Source organism: Hemitrygon akajei, chromosome 22, assembly GCF_048418815.1.
Source record: "Hemitrygon akajei chromosome 22, sHemAka1.3, whole genome shotgun sequence".
NCBI classification, from domain to species: Eukaryota; Metazoa; Chordata; class Chondrichthyes; order Myliobatiformes; family Dasyatidae; genus Hemitrygon; species Hemitrygon akajei.
The window spans coordinates 509,002-527,571 of NC_133145.1; the positions used below are offsets into that span (position 1 = coordinate 509,002).

Consider the following 18,570-nt stretch of genomic DNA (forward strand, 5'->3'; position numbering starts at 1 on the left):
GTCCACTGCCACACCACTGCTATCCTCAATCACGTTGTGGAGAAGCTTGGTAACACACAGGACGAAGATGTTAAAGAGCACTGGCGCTAGCACACACCCCTGCCTCACCCCTGAGCATACAAGGAAGGGCTCAGACTCTTGTCCTCCTATGGTCACCAGAGCAGTCATCCCATCATGGTACAATAGGTATCGGCAGCTTCTTCTCTTTCTTCTCGGAAGTCTGTTGGAAACAACGATGATGTCAGTGATGCCTCTGATGAGAACTAAGTCTGGACTGGCAGGTCATTGAAAGGTTGGGTCATCTCTCCATGCAGTCCTGGCACTTTTGATAGAGGTCCTTCAGCCTCCGCTCTTCAAACATGCTGGTGCCTTTGCAGACTACCAAGCAGCAGGGATTATGATCTTTGGCCAAGGCCTCCCATCCTGTCACAAGGATATTACATGCCTTCAGGGACGCTTTCACATAGTTTTTATAGTGCTTTGTGGGGCCACCCAGCTTTCTGGTGCCATGTGCCAGCTCATAAAAGAATACCATCTTTAGAAGGCGGTTGTCTTCCATCCGGACTACATGTCCAACGCAATGAAGTTTAGTCTTCATGGTCAGTGTCTCTGTGCCAGAGCTCTCGGCCCTTTGTAGAACTTCTGTGTTGGGGATTCTGTCTTGCCATGAGATACCCATGATCTTGCGAAGGCACTGCAGGTGCATCTTGATGTGCCTGTGGTATGGGGTCCATGTTTCACAGCCATACAGCAGAGAGGTCAAGACTGCTTTGTTAGACTGCCATCTTGGTCTTCAACCAGATGCTACGTACTCCCCACATACGTGTCCATAGCCTGCCAAAGGATGCCTTAGCTTTTGCAAGTCTGTTTGAGACTTCTCAATCTCATCTGCAGGAGGAAGTGTGGCAGCTTAAATTGAGAACATCAGTTTGATCCCTGCTCTAAGGTCTAGGCCCTGCTGCATCCATTCATCCTATACACACCAAGCCACAACCATCCTGCACCTTTGAGACTTTGGTTCACACTACAAAAATGCAGTGTGGGGATGGAGCTTATGAGACAATAGTGCCTAATGGCGACTCCTTTGCTTGCATCTTCAGAACCAACTCTATTTCTATCTTTAATATCTTTATTTTTCCCTTTCAGGGTTCTTTTGAAGACCCTAACCTGGAGTTACAAGCTGAATTTAGTTCTTTGTGGGAATGGGACCTGCTCTCAGGGTCTCAAGACTGGCTGTTATTCAATATACCAAGGACGTTGCCTAGAAGATTAGCTCACTTTTGGAGTTTCAGGATTTCATGGCTCTGGAGGTGGGTGGATTCGAGGTCATTGCCTCTGCAGCAAATTAGTGTGTCGTGGGAAACAGCAGATCTCTGGCTGTGTGCCCCAAGTTCTTTGGGCACAGAGCTTGGAAAAAATGGCGCAACGGACTTCTAAAATCATAAATGAGCAAGTTGTTTGTTATGTTCTCCCCTCTCGCTGTGAAATGGAGACATCTCTTTATCCCTTATTAGGGAGACAGAGAGAGAGCCTGTGGTATGTCGAATTACCGGGTGAATGAGTAGTCTTTGCAAGTATGTGTCTTTATTGATGCTTTGCTCCATGCTTGAGTGCTTGGTGGGGGGGGGGGGCCCAATGCTTTTATTTGCTGGTGGGGGAGGGGGTCATTGTTTTGCTGCTGCTTACATGTGCGAGGGGGGAGCTGGGGGGCTTTGGGATTCTAGCATTTAATTGTCATTCATTCTTTGAGGCACTCTGTTTTTGTGGATGGTTGCGAAGAAAAAGAATTTCAGGATGTATATTGTACACATTTCTCTGACATTAAACGTACCTTTGAAAAATAAAACATTTAAACTTCAACGTGGAACTAGACAAGGTTGTCCTTTGAGTCCTGTGCTTTTTGATGTGGTCTTAGAACCTTTAGCTATTGCTAATTCTAATGATATGACTGGTATTTTAAGGAGGGGTATTACCCACAAAGTTTTGCATTATGCTGATCACCTTTTGCTCTACATTTCTAATGTGGAGTCTTCTTTACCTTCCATACTTTCTTCACTCTTCTGCTTTAGTCAGTTTCCAGGATATAAACTTAACTTTCATAAGAGTGAACTTTTTCCTTTGAATAATTTGGTATTAGTTAATACTAACCTTCCTCTTAAAATTGAAAGAAATCAATTTACTTACTTGGGCGAACAATTACTAGGAATTATAAATTCCTTTTTAAAGAAATTTTTTTTACATTTCTGAATTATGTTAAGAAGGCACTATCAAATTGGTCACCCCTCTCTTTATCATTGATTGGCCAAATTAATTCTATTAAAATGAATATTTTGCCTAAATTTTTATATTTAATTCAGGCCGTACCTGTTTTTATTCCTAAATCCTTATTTGATTCTCCGGATTCTATTAAAATTTCTTATATATGAAAAATAAAATTTCTCGATTAAATAAAGTTCATCTTCAAAAGGCTAAAAAGAATGGAGGTTTAGCTTTACCCAATTTTAGGTTTTATTACTGGGCAGTCAATATACGGAATCTTACGTTTTGGCTATATTATATTAACCAAGAGGACTGTCCGGTCTGGGTTTCTTTAGAAGTTAATTCTGTTAATAAATTTTCTATCATTTCTCTTCTCGGATCTTCAATTCTTTTATCTTTAAGTAATTTAACTGATAATTTTGTAGTTAAATACACTTTGAGGATTTGGGTACAATTTAGAAAATATTTTGGTTTACTGGGTTTTTCCCTTTCAAGTCCCATTTTTTCTAACTGATTTTTTAAACCTCTATGATTGATGTAGTTTTTAAAGATTGGAATAGATTGGGTATTAAATGTTTTCAGGATTTGTTTGTTGGAGATGTTCTCTCTTCTTTTGAACAACTGTCAGCTAAGTAGAGCCTACCCAAAACCCACTTTTTTCTTGATATTTACAAATTAGAGACTTTTTGTGTTCTCAAGTACATACATTTCCTAAAAGTCCAGGTAAGAATTTACTTGATACAACTTTTAATTTGAAACCCTTCCATAACGGATCTATATCTAATATTTATGGTATGTTGTTGGGAATGAGAAATATTCCTTTAGACAAAATTAAAAATCCCTGGGAACAAGATTTACAGATTGCAATTTCTGAGGATACTTGGAATGAAATTTTTAAATTGGTTAATACCTATTCGTTATGTGCCCGTCACTTCTAATTTAAAGTGGTTCGTAGGGCTCACATGACTAAAGATAAGCTGTCTCGTTTTTATTCTGATATATCTCCCCATTGTGATAGATGTAATAATGGAGAAGCTTCACTAATTCATATGTTTTGGAGTAGTCTGAGTCATGAAAAATATTGGAAGGAAGTATTCCAAACTTTTTAGGTGCTTTTTAAAGTAAATTTTAAACCTAATCCTTTGACTGCCTTATTTGGTATTTTTGGAGGAAATTATATTATTTTGGAGACTCATGATTTGCACATTTTGGCTTTTAATTCTCTTATAGCCAGGAGGGCATTGTTGCTTAAGTGGAAGGATGCCACTCCGCCTACTCATACTGATTGGTTACATGATGTTATGTCTTGCTTAAATTTAGAGAAGATTCACTGTTCAATTTCTGAACCTAGACAAGACTTTTTTAACATTGTGGGGACCTATTTTGAATTATTTTCAAAATCTTTGATTTACTATTAAGCACAGATGTTGGCTAATAATATGTTTTACTGTATGATAAGGATTTTTTCCTTTTTTTTAAAAAACCAAACAGCTGTTTTTTTTTCTGGTAGTGGGTTTAGATTTTTTTGTATAATAAAATTATCGCTTTTCAATATTACGCTTAAATTTAATTTATATGGATATGGGGTAATGAGACTATATTTGTGATTCCAATATATTGTAATTGATATACATTATATATCCTACTTTACTCTGTATTCTTTTACGTAAGAAATCAATAAAAATATTGAAAAAGAAAGAAAGAAACTTTTGAAAAATGCCAAGTCATACAGGCAGTTCAAAAGCTCAACTCCAAAAGTGAAGTTACAGACTACTGATTGCAGTGATCATTTTCCATTAGAAGTGTGATTAATTGAATAGTTAGTAGTTTTGTTCGTTGCCAGTAAGTTGTTGCTATGTCTCATCAGCATCTGCTTAAACTGGGTAAGATGCCAGAGAATTGAAGGATAGCTAATGCTGTTTTGTTGCTCAAGAAAGGCTCTAGGAAAAAGCTGGTGTCAGTAGTGGGTAAATTATTAGAAGGCATTCTAAGGGACAAGATATATATGCAATTTGATAATAAGGCCTAGTTAGGGATAGTCAATATGACTTTGTGTGTGGCAGGTGTAACTAATATATTTTAGAGTTTTCCTGGTACTCTTATAGGTTACCAGGAAAGTTAATGAAGCAAAGGCATGTTGTCTACATGGACTTTAATAAGGCCTTTAACAAAGTTCCACATGTGAGGCTGGTTCAGAAGGTTTAGTTGCTTGGCATTCAAAATGAAGTGGTGAATTGCATTCAACATTAGCTTTGTGGGAAAAACCAGAGAGTGGTAGTAGATGGTTGTCTTTCTGACTGGAGGCCTGTGACTGATGGTGTGCCCCAAAGGTCAGTGATGAACCTGTTATTACTTGTCATCTATATTAGTGATTTGAATGATAATGTGGTTATCTGGATCAACAAATTTCTAGATGACACCAAGATTAGTGGCATAGTGGACAACGAGGAAGACTATCAAAGCCTGGAGCAGGATCTGGCCTCGTTGGAAAAATAGGCTGAAAAAAGTGCAGATGGAATTTAATGCAGACAAGTCTGAGGTGCTGCACTTTGGGAGGACAAACCAGGGAAGGGCTTGAACAGTGAGTAGTTAGGCACTGACGAGTGTGGTAGAATAGAGGGATCTGTAAATACAAATACGTAATTCCTTGAAAGTAGTGTCACAGATAGATAGGGTCGTGAAGAGAGCTTTTGGCATACTGACCTTGAGTACAAGGGTTAGGATGTTATGTTGAAGTTGTATAGGTTGGTGAAGCCTAATTTGAAGCATTATGTATAGTTCGGGTCACTTACCTGCAAGAAAGATTTAAATAATATTGAAAGAGTACAGAGTAACTTTTTAAGGATTTTGCAAGAACCTGAGGACCTAAATTATAGAGGAAGTTGAATAGGATACGAGAATGAGAGGAGATTTGATAGAGCCATACAAAATAATGAGGGGTATAGACAGGGTGCATACAAGCAGGCTTTTTCCACTGAGGTTGGATGAGACTAGAAATAGAGGTGAAGGGTGAAAAGTGAAATATTTAAGGGGAACCCAAGCAGGAATTTCTTTGCTCAAAGGGTGGTGTGAGTGTCAAACAGAAGTGATAGATGCATGATTTAAGATAAGCTTGGTTAAGTATATGGATGGGGTCTATGGACCAGATGTCGGTAGATGGGACTAAGCAGAATAACATTTCAACATAGACTAGATGGGCCAAAGGGCCTGCTTCTGTACTGAGGTGCTCCATGACTCTATGATTCCATTAACAATTATTAAATCAGAGTTTCTGATTTCCATTGAATTGAAGTATGAACACAGAACAGCGCGGTACAGGTATCAGCCAACAATATGTAAATAATAACTTCCTTTGTGCCACAATTATATCTGCCACCACCATCACCCCAGGTAGCACATTTTAGATAGGCATCATTCGCTGTTTAAAAACCTGCCCTGTATATTTTCTGTAAACTTTCTCCTTTTCATTATAAATGTAGGTCCTCTAGTATTTGACATTTCTATACTGCAAAAGAAAATTCCGACTATCTCTCCCTCTCATAATTTCAAAAAAGTTATACACCAACAACCCCAAACCCATTAGTACAAAGTGACAAACCTGTCCCCATCATTACTGTATCCAAGTATTATAGTGACAGAAATGACTCTACCAGCAGTGTAGAGTCACCCTACTAGTACAGTACCCCAGTGTAATGCAAGACAGTCTAACACCAATTTGCACTATGCAGCAACAACCTGCATTGGGTGGTTCTGCCAACCTAGTGAGCACTGTTAATAGTGATGTCACTTGTACTGAAGTGCAACCAACATTGACTAGTCCCTAGAAACAGTGACACCATGGGAATGCCAAGGAACTGCAAAATGGGCATAACACTGACTCAACAGAGACCTCTGGTGGCTTAGGTGATAATGACAGTGATTAGGTGATTGGTTGACAGCAATGTCACAACTTGCCCCAATAAAAACCAAGAGAGTGGAAGCACACAAGAATGACAATGGAAATTAAGTAAAAAGGCCAGAGGTTTACATCAACCATTCAAACCAGAAAAAATTGACAAATTGTATCATATGTCTAAAGAGATTCCATATCCGAAAAAAAGGAAGCTTCAAAACTTGGGCTGAACTTCAACAAATTGAGAACATATGCAAATTACATCCCTATGATGGCATTTAAATTTTAGCTATAATGCTGTCTTCGCATAAATCAGTTGACATGTCAAGTTGAAGATGGTATAGCAGAGGACAAACAGAATTTATCAGATGGTTAGTAAGTAATTAAGAAATGGTTGGAAAGACAATCCCCAACACAGATTGATTGGAAGAAAGTGAATGATTGCAAACAAAAGACTTCAGAAGATGTTTTTGAATATGAAGACTGCTGTTAGATCAGCTACATTGGAGTTTAAGCAATAACGGAAGATGGTACAGAAGCTGGCCCCTTCATGGATGGCTTGAAAGCAGATGTTCCCAAAACAGTGAAGCTAATAACAAAAGTAAATTGGAGTGAAACTTCCATTTCCTACAGTGTCCTGCAGTAAACAGCCAAACAAGTGCAGGATACCTTAGTCCAAATAAGACCAGTACGGACGAACAGTAGTGCAGATATTATCTAAATGGGAAGAAAATTCAAACATCAGAGGTGCAAAGGGACTTGGGAGTCATTGTGCAAGACTCCTAGACAGATAACTTACTGGTTGAGTCTGTGATAAAGAAGGCAAATGCAGTGTTGGCATTTATTTCAAGAGGAATAGAATATAAAAGGAGATTATGCTGAGCCTTTATAATGCATTAGTCAGGCTGCAACTGCAGCTTTGGGCCCCATATCTCAGAAACTATGTGGTGTCATTGGAGAGAGACCAGAGGAGGTTCAAGACGATGGTTCCCAGAATGAAGGGGTTTGACAGCTTTGGGCCTGTACTCACTGAAATTTAGAAGAATGCGTGGAATCTCATCGAAAACTACTGAATGTTTACCTTTTCCAGTCCTGCTGAAGGATTTTTGACTGTACTCTTTTCCCAAATGCTGCCTAGCCTGCTGAGTTCCTTCAGTATTTTGTGTGTATAGCTTGGATTTCCAGCATCTACAGATTTTCCCTTGTCTGTGAATGTTGAAAGGACAAGATAAGGTAGATGTGGAGATGATGTTCCCTATGGTGGGGATATCCAGATCTAGAGGGCACAGCCTCAAAATTAAGGGGTGACCTTTTAGAACAGAGGTAAGGAGGATTTTTTTTAAATCAGAGAGTAGTAAATCTGGAATGCTCTGCCACAGACTGCGGTGGAGGCCAAATCCGTGGGTATCTTTAAAGCGGAAGTTGATAGTTTCCTGATTGGTCAGGACATGAAAGGATATGGCAAAAAGGCAGGTATATAGGGGTTGAGTGGGATCCAGGATCAGTCATGATGGAATCGCAGAGGAAACTTGATGGGCTGAATGGCCTAAGTCTACTCCCATGTCCTCATGGTCTTATGATCAGAAAAGTCATCGAGATTCCACATAACGTTCTATTTTGTCCTTTAATTTACTGACCCTGTTGGGTTGGCTGGCATTCATCTCCCTTCAGAAGTCACATTGACAGTTCCCAATGTGATTTCAAAAAGATAAGATTGCTGTATTGCTGTGGTCTGGAGGTGATAGTGGGTTTGGTTTGAACATACTGCTGGTTATCAGCACAAGGAAAGGTTAAATTATGAGGATGCTCAGAGTCACATCCAGACTCAAAAGGGTAAATCTTAAAGTCCTACAGGACAAAAAGAGGCCTTTCGACCCAATTGATTCATATCGACTAATATGCCCCATCCATCCAATCTAGATATTGATGAGGCAGCCCAGAAGCGTAGTGGTTAGCACAATGTTTTACAGTACCAACAATCCTGGTTCAATTCCCGCCACGTTCTGTAAGGAGTTTGTCCATTCTCCCTGTGATCACATGGGTTTCCTCCCACAATCCAAAGATGTACTGGTTGGTAGGTTAATTGTTCTTTGTAAATTGTCTCATGATCAGGCTAGGATTAAATTGGGATGTTGCTTTTGGCACAGCTTGAAGGGCTGGGATAGATTAGATTACATATATTAGATAAAATAGATAGGTAGAAAGAAATTTGCCTTCATTGGCTCATAAGCCTCCAAACATTTTCTGTCCATGTACCTGTCCAACTACCTTTTAAAAGTGGTTATTTTACCTGTCGCTGGTAGCTCATTCCATATATTCATAACCCTCTGTGTAAAAAAAAAAGTTGCCCCCTCAAGTTCCTATTGTATCTTTCCCCTCTCACATTAAACTGGTGTTTTCTAGTTCTTGATTCCCTAACCCTGAAAAGAAAAGACTGAGTGCATACACCCTATCCCCTCATGATTCTTTGAAAACTGGTAAATGCTGGAAATAGTCAGCATACTGGGCAGACAGAACACAAATTAATCTTTCCAGTGAAGGACCTTTACTTAGATTCTTAATGCCCACAGTGTGCATTTGGACAATCCACACAGGGGTGCATAAAAAGAGCTACTTTTTAAATCAGGACAGTCATTGAGATTTTTAAAAGTAGAGTGTCACGGTAGTTTCTCCGAGTTGTGGAGTGACCAATCAGCAAGAGGCAGCATGTAAAAATAGCTACCTTTCAGTCAGCTCCACATTCAAGATTTAAAAAGCAGAGCTTTGAGCCAGTTTTGTCCAAGTTGAACACTCAACATCAGGAGTGCACCAAAAGAGCCACTTTTTAAATCAGGATGACAACCAAAATTCTAAAGGCAGAGCTTCGCAGGAGTTTCTCTGAGTTGAAGAGCAACAAATCAACAAGGATTCATTATAAAGGGCCAATAAAAATAACTCAAGTGCAAATGGAACAGCCATTCTTTTGTAGTGTGCCAGTTTTTAGAGAGGTTTTGGCTCATCAGGCTTGTGTGACATAAATTGTCTCATAAGTTATTCTCTCTCTGGTCTTATTTGTTTATTCTTCATCGATTAGGACATAGTAGCTTAAGGAGAATGGCTCCGGGGCAATGTTATGTACTCTGTGTGGGATGTGGGAAGTCTGGGATACCTCCAGTCTTCCAGATAAAGACATCTGGACCAGGTGCACCGAGATGCAGCTCCTGAGAGAACATAGTAAGGAACTGGAGCTGCAGCTTGATGACCTTCCAGTCATACAGGAGAATGAGGTGGTAATAGACAGGAGCCACAGGCAGGGTGTCACCCCTAGATTGCAGGAGACAGGTAACCGGGTGACTGTCAGGAGAAATTCACAGCCATTGCAGAGTACACTTGCAGCCGTTCCCCTCAATAATAATAATTACACAACTTTAGGTACTATTGAGCGGGACAATCTATGTGGATGGAGCCACAGTGACCTGGTCTTTGGCACTGAATCTGGTGCTGTGGCTCAGCGGATCAGAGAGCTGAAGAGGACAGCAGTATTGCTAGGAGATTCGTTAGTCAGAGGAAGAGAGATGAGATTCTGCAGGCGCGTTAAGACACCCAGATGGTATATTGCCTCCCTAGTGCCAGGGTCAGGGATGTCTCTGATCACGTCCATAGCATTCGCAAGGGTGAGGGTAAGCAGCCTGAAGTCTTGGTACATATTGGCACCAATGACATAGGTAGACAGGTGAGGAGGTCCTGAAGAGAGATTTTAAGTGGCAAGCTGAGAAAATTAAAGAGGCATTTGAGAGGAGTTGGCCAAAATTGATTGGAAAAGAACACCAACAGGAATGATGGCAGGGCAGCAATGGCTGGAATTTCTGGAAGCAATTCAGAAGGCACAGGATTATATACATCCCAAAGAGGAAAAGTATTTTAAGGGTGGAATGACACAACCAATGCTCCATGGCTAACAAGGGATGTCAAAGCCAACATAAAAGCCAAAGAGAGGGCATATAATAGAGCAAAAGTTAACATAGAAACATAGAAAACCTACAGCACAATACAGGCCCTTCGGCCCACAAAGCTGTGCTGAACATGCCCTTGCCTCAGAAATTACCTGGGGTTACCCATAGCCCTCTATCTTTCTAAGCTCCATGTACCTATCCAGAAGTCTCTTAAAAGAGCCCATCATATCTGCCTCCACCGCCATCACCAGCAGCCCATTCCACGCACTCACCACACTGCGTAAAAAACTTACCCCTGACATCTTATCTGTACCTACTTCCAAGCACCTTAAAACTGTGCCCTCTTGTGCTAGCCATTTCAGCCCTGGGAAAAGTTAGTGGGAAGTTAGAGGATTGGGAAGATTTTAAAAAACAACAGAAGGTAACTAAAAATGTAATTAAGATAAAGATGAAATACAAAAGTAGCTAGCCAATAATATTAAAGAGGATACCAAAACTTTCTTCAGATACATAAACTGTATAAGTGAAGCAATAACGAGGAAATCTGCAGATGCTGGAAATTCAAGCAACACACACAAAATTCTGGTGGAACGCAGCAGGCCAGGCAGCATCTATAGGAAGAAGTGCAGTTGACGTTTTGGGCCGAGACCCTTTGTCAGGACTAACTGAAATAAGAGATAGTAAGAGATTTGAAACTTTCAAATCTCTTCTTTCAGTTAGTCCTGACGAAGGGTCTCGGCCCGAAACGTCGACTGTACTTCTTCCTATAGGTGCTGCCTGGCCTGCTGCGTTCCACCAGCATTTTGTGTGTAAGAGAAGCAAGAGTGGATTTTGGACCACTGGAAAACAATGTGGGAAAGGTAGTAATGGTAGACAAAGAAATGGCAGACAATCTTGAGTATTTTGCATCGGTCTTCACTGCAGTACACACTAGCGGTATGGTGGAAATTCCAAGTGTCAGGGGTCATGAAGTATGTGAAGTTACCATTACTAGAGAGAAATTTCTTGGGAAACTGAAAGGTCTGAAGGTAGGTAAATCATTTGGGTCAAATGGTGTGGACCACAGGGTTCTGAAAAAGGTGGCTGGAGAGATTGTGAAGGTATACCAAAGAGGATACCAAAGTTTTTTCAGTTAAAATAATGAGTAAAAGAGAGGCGGGAGAATATTGGATTGCTGGGAAATGACTTGGGAAAGGTAGCAATAGGGGACAAGGAAATGGCAAATGAACTGAATAAGTATTTTGCATTAATCTTCACTATGGAAGACACTAGCAATATGCCAGAAATTTGAGAGTGTCAAGGGGCAAGCGAGTGTAGTTGTTATTACTAAGGGGGAGGCAGTCAGGAAACTGGATCAGATAGACTACACCCCACGGTTCTGAAAGAGGTGGCTGAGGAGATTGTGGAGGTATTACTATTGATTTTTCAAGAATCACTAGATTCTGGAATAGTTCCGGAAGACTGGAAAATTGCAAATGTCACTCCACTCTTCAAGGAGGGAGAAGTTCAGAAGAAAGAAAATTATAGGTCAGTTAGTCTGACCTTAGTGGTTGGGAAGACTTTGGAGTCGATTGTTAAGGATGTGGTTTCAGGGTACTCGGAGGCACATGATAAAATAGGCCTCAAGGGAAAATCTTGCTTGACAATTATGCTGGAATTCTATGAAGAAATAACAAGCAGGATAGACAACGGAGAATCAATTGATGTTGTGTACTTGGATTTTCAGAAGGCCTTTGACAAAGTGCCATCTACGACACATGGTTTTACAGGGAAGATTCTAGCATAGATAAAGCAATAGCTAATTGGCCAGAGGGAAAGAGTGGGAATAAATGAAGTCTTTTCTGGTTGGGTGCTGATGACTAGTGGTGTTCTGCACAGGTGTGTGTTAAGACCAATTCTTTTTATGCTGTATGTCAATGAGGGATGAGGGAATCGATAGCTTTGTTGCAAAGTTTGCAGACCATACGAAGATAGGTGGAGAGGTAGGTAGTTTTGAGGCTACAGAAGGACTCAGATTAAGAGAATAGGCAAAGAACTGGCAGATGGAATACAGTGTCAGGAAGTGTATGGTCATGTAATTTAGTAGAAGAAATGAAAGAACTGACTATTTTCTAAATGGAGAGAAAGTACAAAAAACTGAGGCATAAAGAGATTTGGGAGTCCTTGTGCAGGATTCCCTGAAGGTTAACTTGCAGGTTGAGTCTGCGGTGAGGAAGGCAAATACAATGTTAGCATTCATTTCAAGAGGACTAGAATATAAAAGCAAGGATGTAATGCTGAAACTTTATAAAGCACTGGTAAGGCCTCATTTGGAGAACTGTGAGCAGTTTTGTGCCCCTATAGTGGGACAGTGTAAGACCAGAGGACACAGCCTCAAAATAGAGTGGTGTCCTTTTAGAACGCAGATAGAGGAATTTCTTTAGTCAGAGGAATCTGAGGCATTCTTTGCCACGGCCAGCTATGGAGACCAAGTCCTTATGTATATTTAAGGCAGAGGCTGATACAATCTTGATTGGTCAGGGCATGAAGGGATAAGGGGAGAAGGCAGGTGACTGGAGCTAAGAGGAAATTGGATCAGCCATGATGAAATGGCAGTGCAGACTCGATGGGCCAAATGGCCTAATCCTATATCTTATGGTCTTATGGTGTTACAGTACTTGGTTCCTTGATGGCAAAAGCTGTGAACAGAATAGGAAGACAGAAATGTGGCTCAAAACACAGGTCAGAGACAGAGATTGGGCCCAGATATCACAGAGTCACAGGAAATGGCTATCGGAGTTTGAAGCTAGCTGCTGAAGGAAAGAGTGAAGTAATCTAGTTGCCTGCAGACAGAAGCAGAAGCAATAGGCCTTTTGAGCCAGATGAGAGTACCAGAATAGTGGAGAGGACTGAACAGTGGTAAGATGATGGCATTCTCAGAAATAGGAAGAGAAAAGTCCAAGGGAGATGGGCCTGAGAGAGAGGATCTGAAAAGGACTAGTTTAGAAAATGTTGATCTCAAAAAACTAAAACACAGGAAAAGTACAGCATATACACAACACACTTCAGCCTGTGCCAACCACAACGCCAAATAAAACTAATCCCATCTCTTTGTACATGATCCAATTCTCTTCATTCACAACCTGGTTATGTGCCTGTCTAAATGTTTCTTAAATGTGACTATTGTTTGTATCTGCTTCCAGTACCACCACTCATGGCAGCCCAACCTAACACTCTGTGCAAAAAAAAATACTCCTTATATCTCCATTTAAACTTTCTCCCTCTCACCTTAAATGCATGTCTTCTAGTAGTCTAGTATTTGACATTTCTAGCCAGGGAAAGACACTGACTCTCCATCTACACCTCTCAAATGTCAGGTGTACTTCAGCCTCTAACACTCCAGAAAATGCAACCCAAGTCTGTCCAACCTTTCATTATAGTTTGTACCGTCTAATCCAGGCAACATCCTGGTAAATCATCCTAGGGTGGCACAGTACCGTAATGGTTAGTGTGATGCTTTGCAGTGCCAGAAACCCGAGTTCAATTCCCGCCACTCTCTATAAGGAGTTTGAACATTCTCCCCCATGACTGCATGGGTTTCCTTCCAGAATCCATAGTCCAGTTTGTAGGTTAACTGTACATTGTAAATTGTCCCTCACTTAGGCTAGGGTTAAATCAGGTGCTGCTGGGCACTACAATTCAAAGGATCAGAACAGCCTATTCGGTGCTTATCTCAATAAATAAATAAAACCCTTCTGCCCCTCTCTAAATCTTTTCTATAATAGTGCAACCAGAGTTTTATAAAACTACAACATAACTTCTTGAATTCAGTGCTGAAACTAATAAAGGCAACTTGTCATACACATTCTTGACTACCATTTCAACCTGTACAACCACTTTCAGGAAGCTATAGGCTTGGATCATAAATCTTTCTGTTCATCAACACTGTTAAGGGTCCTTTCATTAATGATACATCTTCCCTTTATATTTGTTTGACCTTCCAAACCTCACACTTGCCTGGATTAACTCCATCTGCTATTTCTCTGCCCATTTCTATAACTGAACCTGTGCCTTCTGACAACATTCTTCACTATACACAATGCCAACTTTTGTGTTGTACGTACACTTAATAACCAATTCATCACATTTTTGTGCAAGTCATTTGCATATATTACATAAAGCAGAGTTCTAAGCGCTGACCCCTATAAAACCCCACTGCTCACAGCCTCCAGTCCAAATAACAGCCTTCCACCACTACCCTCTATCTTCTATCATTAAACTAGTTTGCTCTAGTTGTTGGAAAGTCCTCCTTTATGCTTTCCACAGCTACTGTATTTTCTTCAGGTAGTCCCATTTTCAACCTGAGGCAGAGTAGCAAAAGACAGCCAATTCCATCTACACACAGCACTGCAGATAACATAAACTTGAGATATTGCAGATGTTGGACATCTTGAGCAACACACACAAAATACTGGAGGAACTCAGCAAGGTGGTATCCATCTATGGAGGAGAATAAACAGGTGAGATTTCGGGCTAAGACCCTTCATCAGTCAGTCTGAAATGTCGACTATTCATTCCCCTCCATAAATTATATCTGACTTACTGAATTTCTCCAGCATTTGTGTGTGTTATTGCAAATATAGCACTGTAGACACAGCATTGTCACATGCTGGAAATTGCTACGTCAGAACTACGTCAACTTTATGGCAGAGAGAAACATGTACACAGCTGCTCAGAAGTGGTATGATCATGCTTACCCAGACTGCATGGCAGGCAAATGCATCCCCCTGGTGGCAAAAAAGAAAACACATGAATACAAACCTATAACAGCAGGAAATGTGAAATAAAATCAGAATATTTTGCAAAGACTCAGCAGCAGCAGCGGAGAAAGACTTGACACGTAACATTTTCAGCACTGGATACGGAATTAAATAGCTTTGAAGCTATATTGGAAATGGGGAGGGGAGAAAAGATTGAAAACGAAGGTGAGTATGAAAAAGAGAGACAGGGAAGTGATAAAAGGGAGAATGGCGCAAAACAGAAGTAGTTGTGCTGTCACCAATTCTGCTCCCCTTTATTCTGCTCCTGTCTTTTTCCCTTGTACTACCTCAAAGCACTGTTGTAATAAAATAATCTGTATGGATGGGATGCAAAACAAAGATTTCCTCTGTACCTTAGTATGTGACAGTAATAAACCAATTTAATTTACCAATCTGCTTTACATTATCACCTGTTCATTATTTAATCCCCTACTTTCCTTTGTCAGACTTCACTTTTGTTCTCTCCATCCTTCCCACCCTCTTTGCAACTCAAAATTCGCTTCATCTCGCAGATGCAAAGTTGTTCTGAAACAATAACTCCTTCACTGTACACATTCTGCCTGATCCCTTCTTGTAACTGAATGATTTCAAAGCTGGATTTCTCCATAATATGCAATTCAAACATAAAGCACAGAATTTACCGTTATTCCCCCCTCCGCCTGAACTAAATGGGCCACTGAGATTTTGAAGCTCCTTCTTACTTTCTACCTCAACTTCATATTTTTTGTTAATCCAAGCTATGGATTCCACAGCAATTTATAATGTGGATATATTTCTGTCAATGTAGAAGAAATGAGAGCCCTTCCGGTAAGATGGCAGTGTGCAAGAACACAGCGGCCTTTGGGGAGCCAATCGAAGGTGCTTTTGTCACTGTAAAATTAGTTTTTTGTGATCCAAAGACAATTCTACTCTAAGAACATTGGATACTATATGAAAGGAAAAGATGAAATAGAATGGCAAACTAGCTGATAATGTAAAGCAGGATACTTAAAAGTTTTTTCCAGTTATATAAACAGTAAAAGGGAGGTGAGAGTTAACATTAGACCACTGAAAAATGATGCTGGTGAGGTAGTAATGAGGAACAAAGAAATGCGGATGAAATTAGTCAGTACTTTGCATCAGTCTTCAGTATGGAAGACACTAGCTGTGTGCCAGAGGTCCATGAGTGTCAGTGAGCAGGAGTGAGTGACATTGCTATTATAAAGGAAAAAGTGCTAGGCAAACTCAAAGGTCTTAAGGTGGATAAGTAACTTGGACCATATGGACTACATCCTAGATCCTGAGAGAGGTTGCTGAAGAGATAATGTATGCATTGGTCATGTTCTTTCACTAATCACTTGATTCTGGCATAGTCCCAAAGGACTGGATGATGGCAAATGTCACTTCCCTCTTTAAGAAGGGAAGAAAGGAAAAAGAAATTATAGACCTGCTGAAGGGTCTTGGCCCAAAACATTGACTATACTAGAACAGAAATCTACATCACATTACAGGCCCTTCAGCCCACAATGTGATGCCGACCATATAACCTACTCAAGAGGCTGCCTAGAATTTCCCTAGCACATAGTCCTCTATTTTTCTACTCTTGTCCACAGATGCCGCCCAGCCTGCTGAGTTCCTCCAGCATTTTGTGTGTGTTGCTTGTTTTTCCAGTATCTTCAGATTTTCTCGTTTGAAATTATAGGCCAGTTATCCTAACCTCAATGGTAGGTAAGTGTTGGAGACTATTAATAAGGAGGAGGTTTCAAGGTACTTGAAGACTAATGATAAAATAAGTCACAGTCTGCATGGCTTCTGTAAAGGGAAATATTGCCTCACAAATCTGTTAGAATTCTTCAAGGAAGCAACAAGTAGAGTGGACAAAGGAGAGGCAGTGTATGTCATTCACTTGGATCTTCAAAAAGCATTTGATAATGTGCTACACATGAGGCTGCTTAACAAGATAAAATCCTATGCCATTATAGGAAAGATACAGGCATGGCTGACAGCCAGGAGGCAACAAGTGGGAATAAAGGGGAACTTTTCTGGTTGGCTGCCAGTGACTAGTGGTGTTACTCAGGATCAGTATTGGGACCGAAACTTTTCACATTGTTTATCAATGATTTAGGTAATGGAATTGTTGGCTCTGTGGCAAAGTTTGTGGATGATACGAAGATAGGTGGAGGGGTATGTAATGGTGAGGAAGTAATGTGATTACAGCAGGACTTAGACAAATTGGAAGAATGGGCAAAAAGAGACTGATGGAATACAGTGTTGGGAAATGTATGATATTGCATTTTTGTAAAAAGAACAATAATGCAGACTGTTATCAAATGGGTAGAAAATTCAAACATCAGTGGTGCATAGGGACTTAAGAGTCCTCATCCCAGTAGGATAATTTACAGGTCGGTTTGTGATAAAGAAGGCAAATGCAATGTTGGTATTTATTTCAAGGGGAATTGAATACAAAAGCAAGGAGATAATGCTGAGGCTCTATAAGGCACCAGTCAGGCCGCACTTCGAGTACTGTCAACATTTCTCAGAAAGGATGTGTAGTCATTCAAGAGAGTCCAGAGGAGGTTCATGAGGATGATTCTGGGAATGAAGGGGTTAACATATGAGGAGCATTTAGCAGCTTTGGGCCTGTACTCGCTGGAATTTAGAAGAACATGGGGGGATCTCATTGAAACCTACTGAATGTTGAAAGGACAAGATAAGGTGGATGTGGAGAGGATGTTTCCTTTGGTGGGGGTATCCTGAATAGATGGTATAGCTTCAGAACTGAGGGGTGACCTGTTAGAATAGAGACAAGAGGAATTTTTTTAGCCAGAGAGTAGTGAATCTGTGGAAAGTTCTGCCACCGACTGCGGTAGAGGCCAAGTCTGTGGGTATACTTAAAGAGGAAATAGTTTCCCGATTGGTCAGGGCATCAAAGGATATGGTGAGAAGCCAGGTGTCTGGGGTTGAGTGGAATCCGGGATAGGCCATGATGGAATGGCGGAACAGACTCGATGGTCTGAATGGCCTAATTCTGCTCCTATGTCTTACGGTCTACTGCAGGGCTACTCCAGCAGTGAGCTGCTCATTGATCGTAGTAGCTGGACTGATGTGCTCAGTGGAGCCAGCCGAGGTGTCAAAGGGTTCGGCCAAGGTTTCAAGGCACTGGTCAGGATATCGGAGGCGCTGGTTTGGGTTCAAAGGAGCAGACCTGGCTGCGGTCCATGTTGCTACTTGGAAGCATTGGAGTTAGTGCAGTAAAAACGTGGAAGATTGTCTCGAACATTTCACGTGATCGCAGAACTCTGTTGGACCATGATAATCTAAGTTGTCATAGGTCTGTTACCCTTTTCTGGTGGAGGAACAGTCAACATGAGAGCTGCATAGCCTCAGTTGTAGCGAGAACTAGGCCTCAAGCCTTGGGCTTGCCTGCTAATGCAGACCAGGTGAGAGTCACAGAAGTGCTACAGCATGGTTGAGCTCGGCTAGGGCTTGGCCTCTCCCATCAGATCTTCCCTTCTGTCTTCGAGCGGTGGGAATGACAGGCTGGATTGCATACAACTATACACTGCCACTCAGAGTCTTGGACTATATGTTTTTTTTTGAGTGAATATGCTTCTTTGCTCAATATTTAGAATTATGTTACCTGCTATTTTTGAGTTTTTGCTTACTATTTTGAATATTTTGCATCTTATCCTGACAGTAATGCTGTTTT

The 18,570-nt window shown here is 40.8% G+C and overlaps 1 protein-coding gene across 2 annotated transcripts in view; it reads right to left on the bottom strand.

The window, feature by feature from the left end:
* LOC140714928 (protein HID1) overlaps window positions 1-18,570 on the bottom strand; it is a 278,586-nt gene that overhangs the window by 99,991 nt on the left and 160,025 nt on the right. Inside the window, exon 16 of one of the 2 annotated variants that reach the window (XM_073026598.1) lies at window positions 14,820-14,849. The exons of the other annotated variant lie outside the window; for it this stretch is intronic. Within the exon in view, the coding sequence (XP_072882699.1) occupies window positions 14,820-14,849 (30 nt within the window). The remainder of the gene's footprint in view (window positions 1-14,819; window positions 14,850-18,570) is intronic. 2 annotated transcript variants of the gene reach the window in all.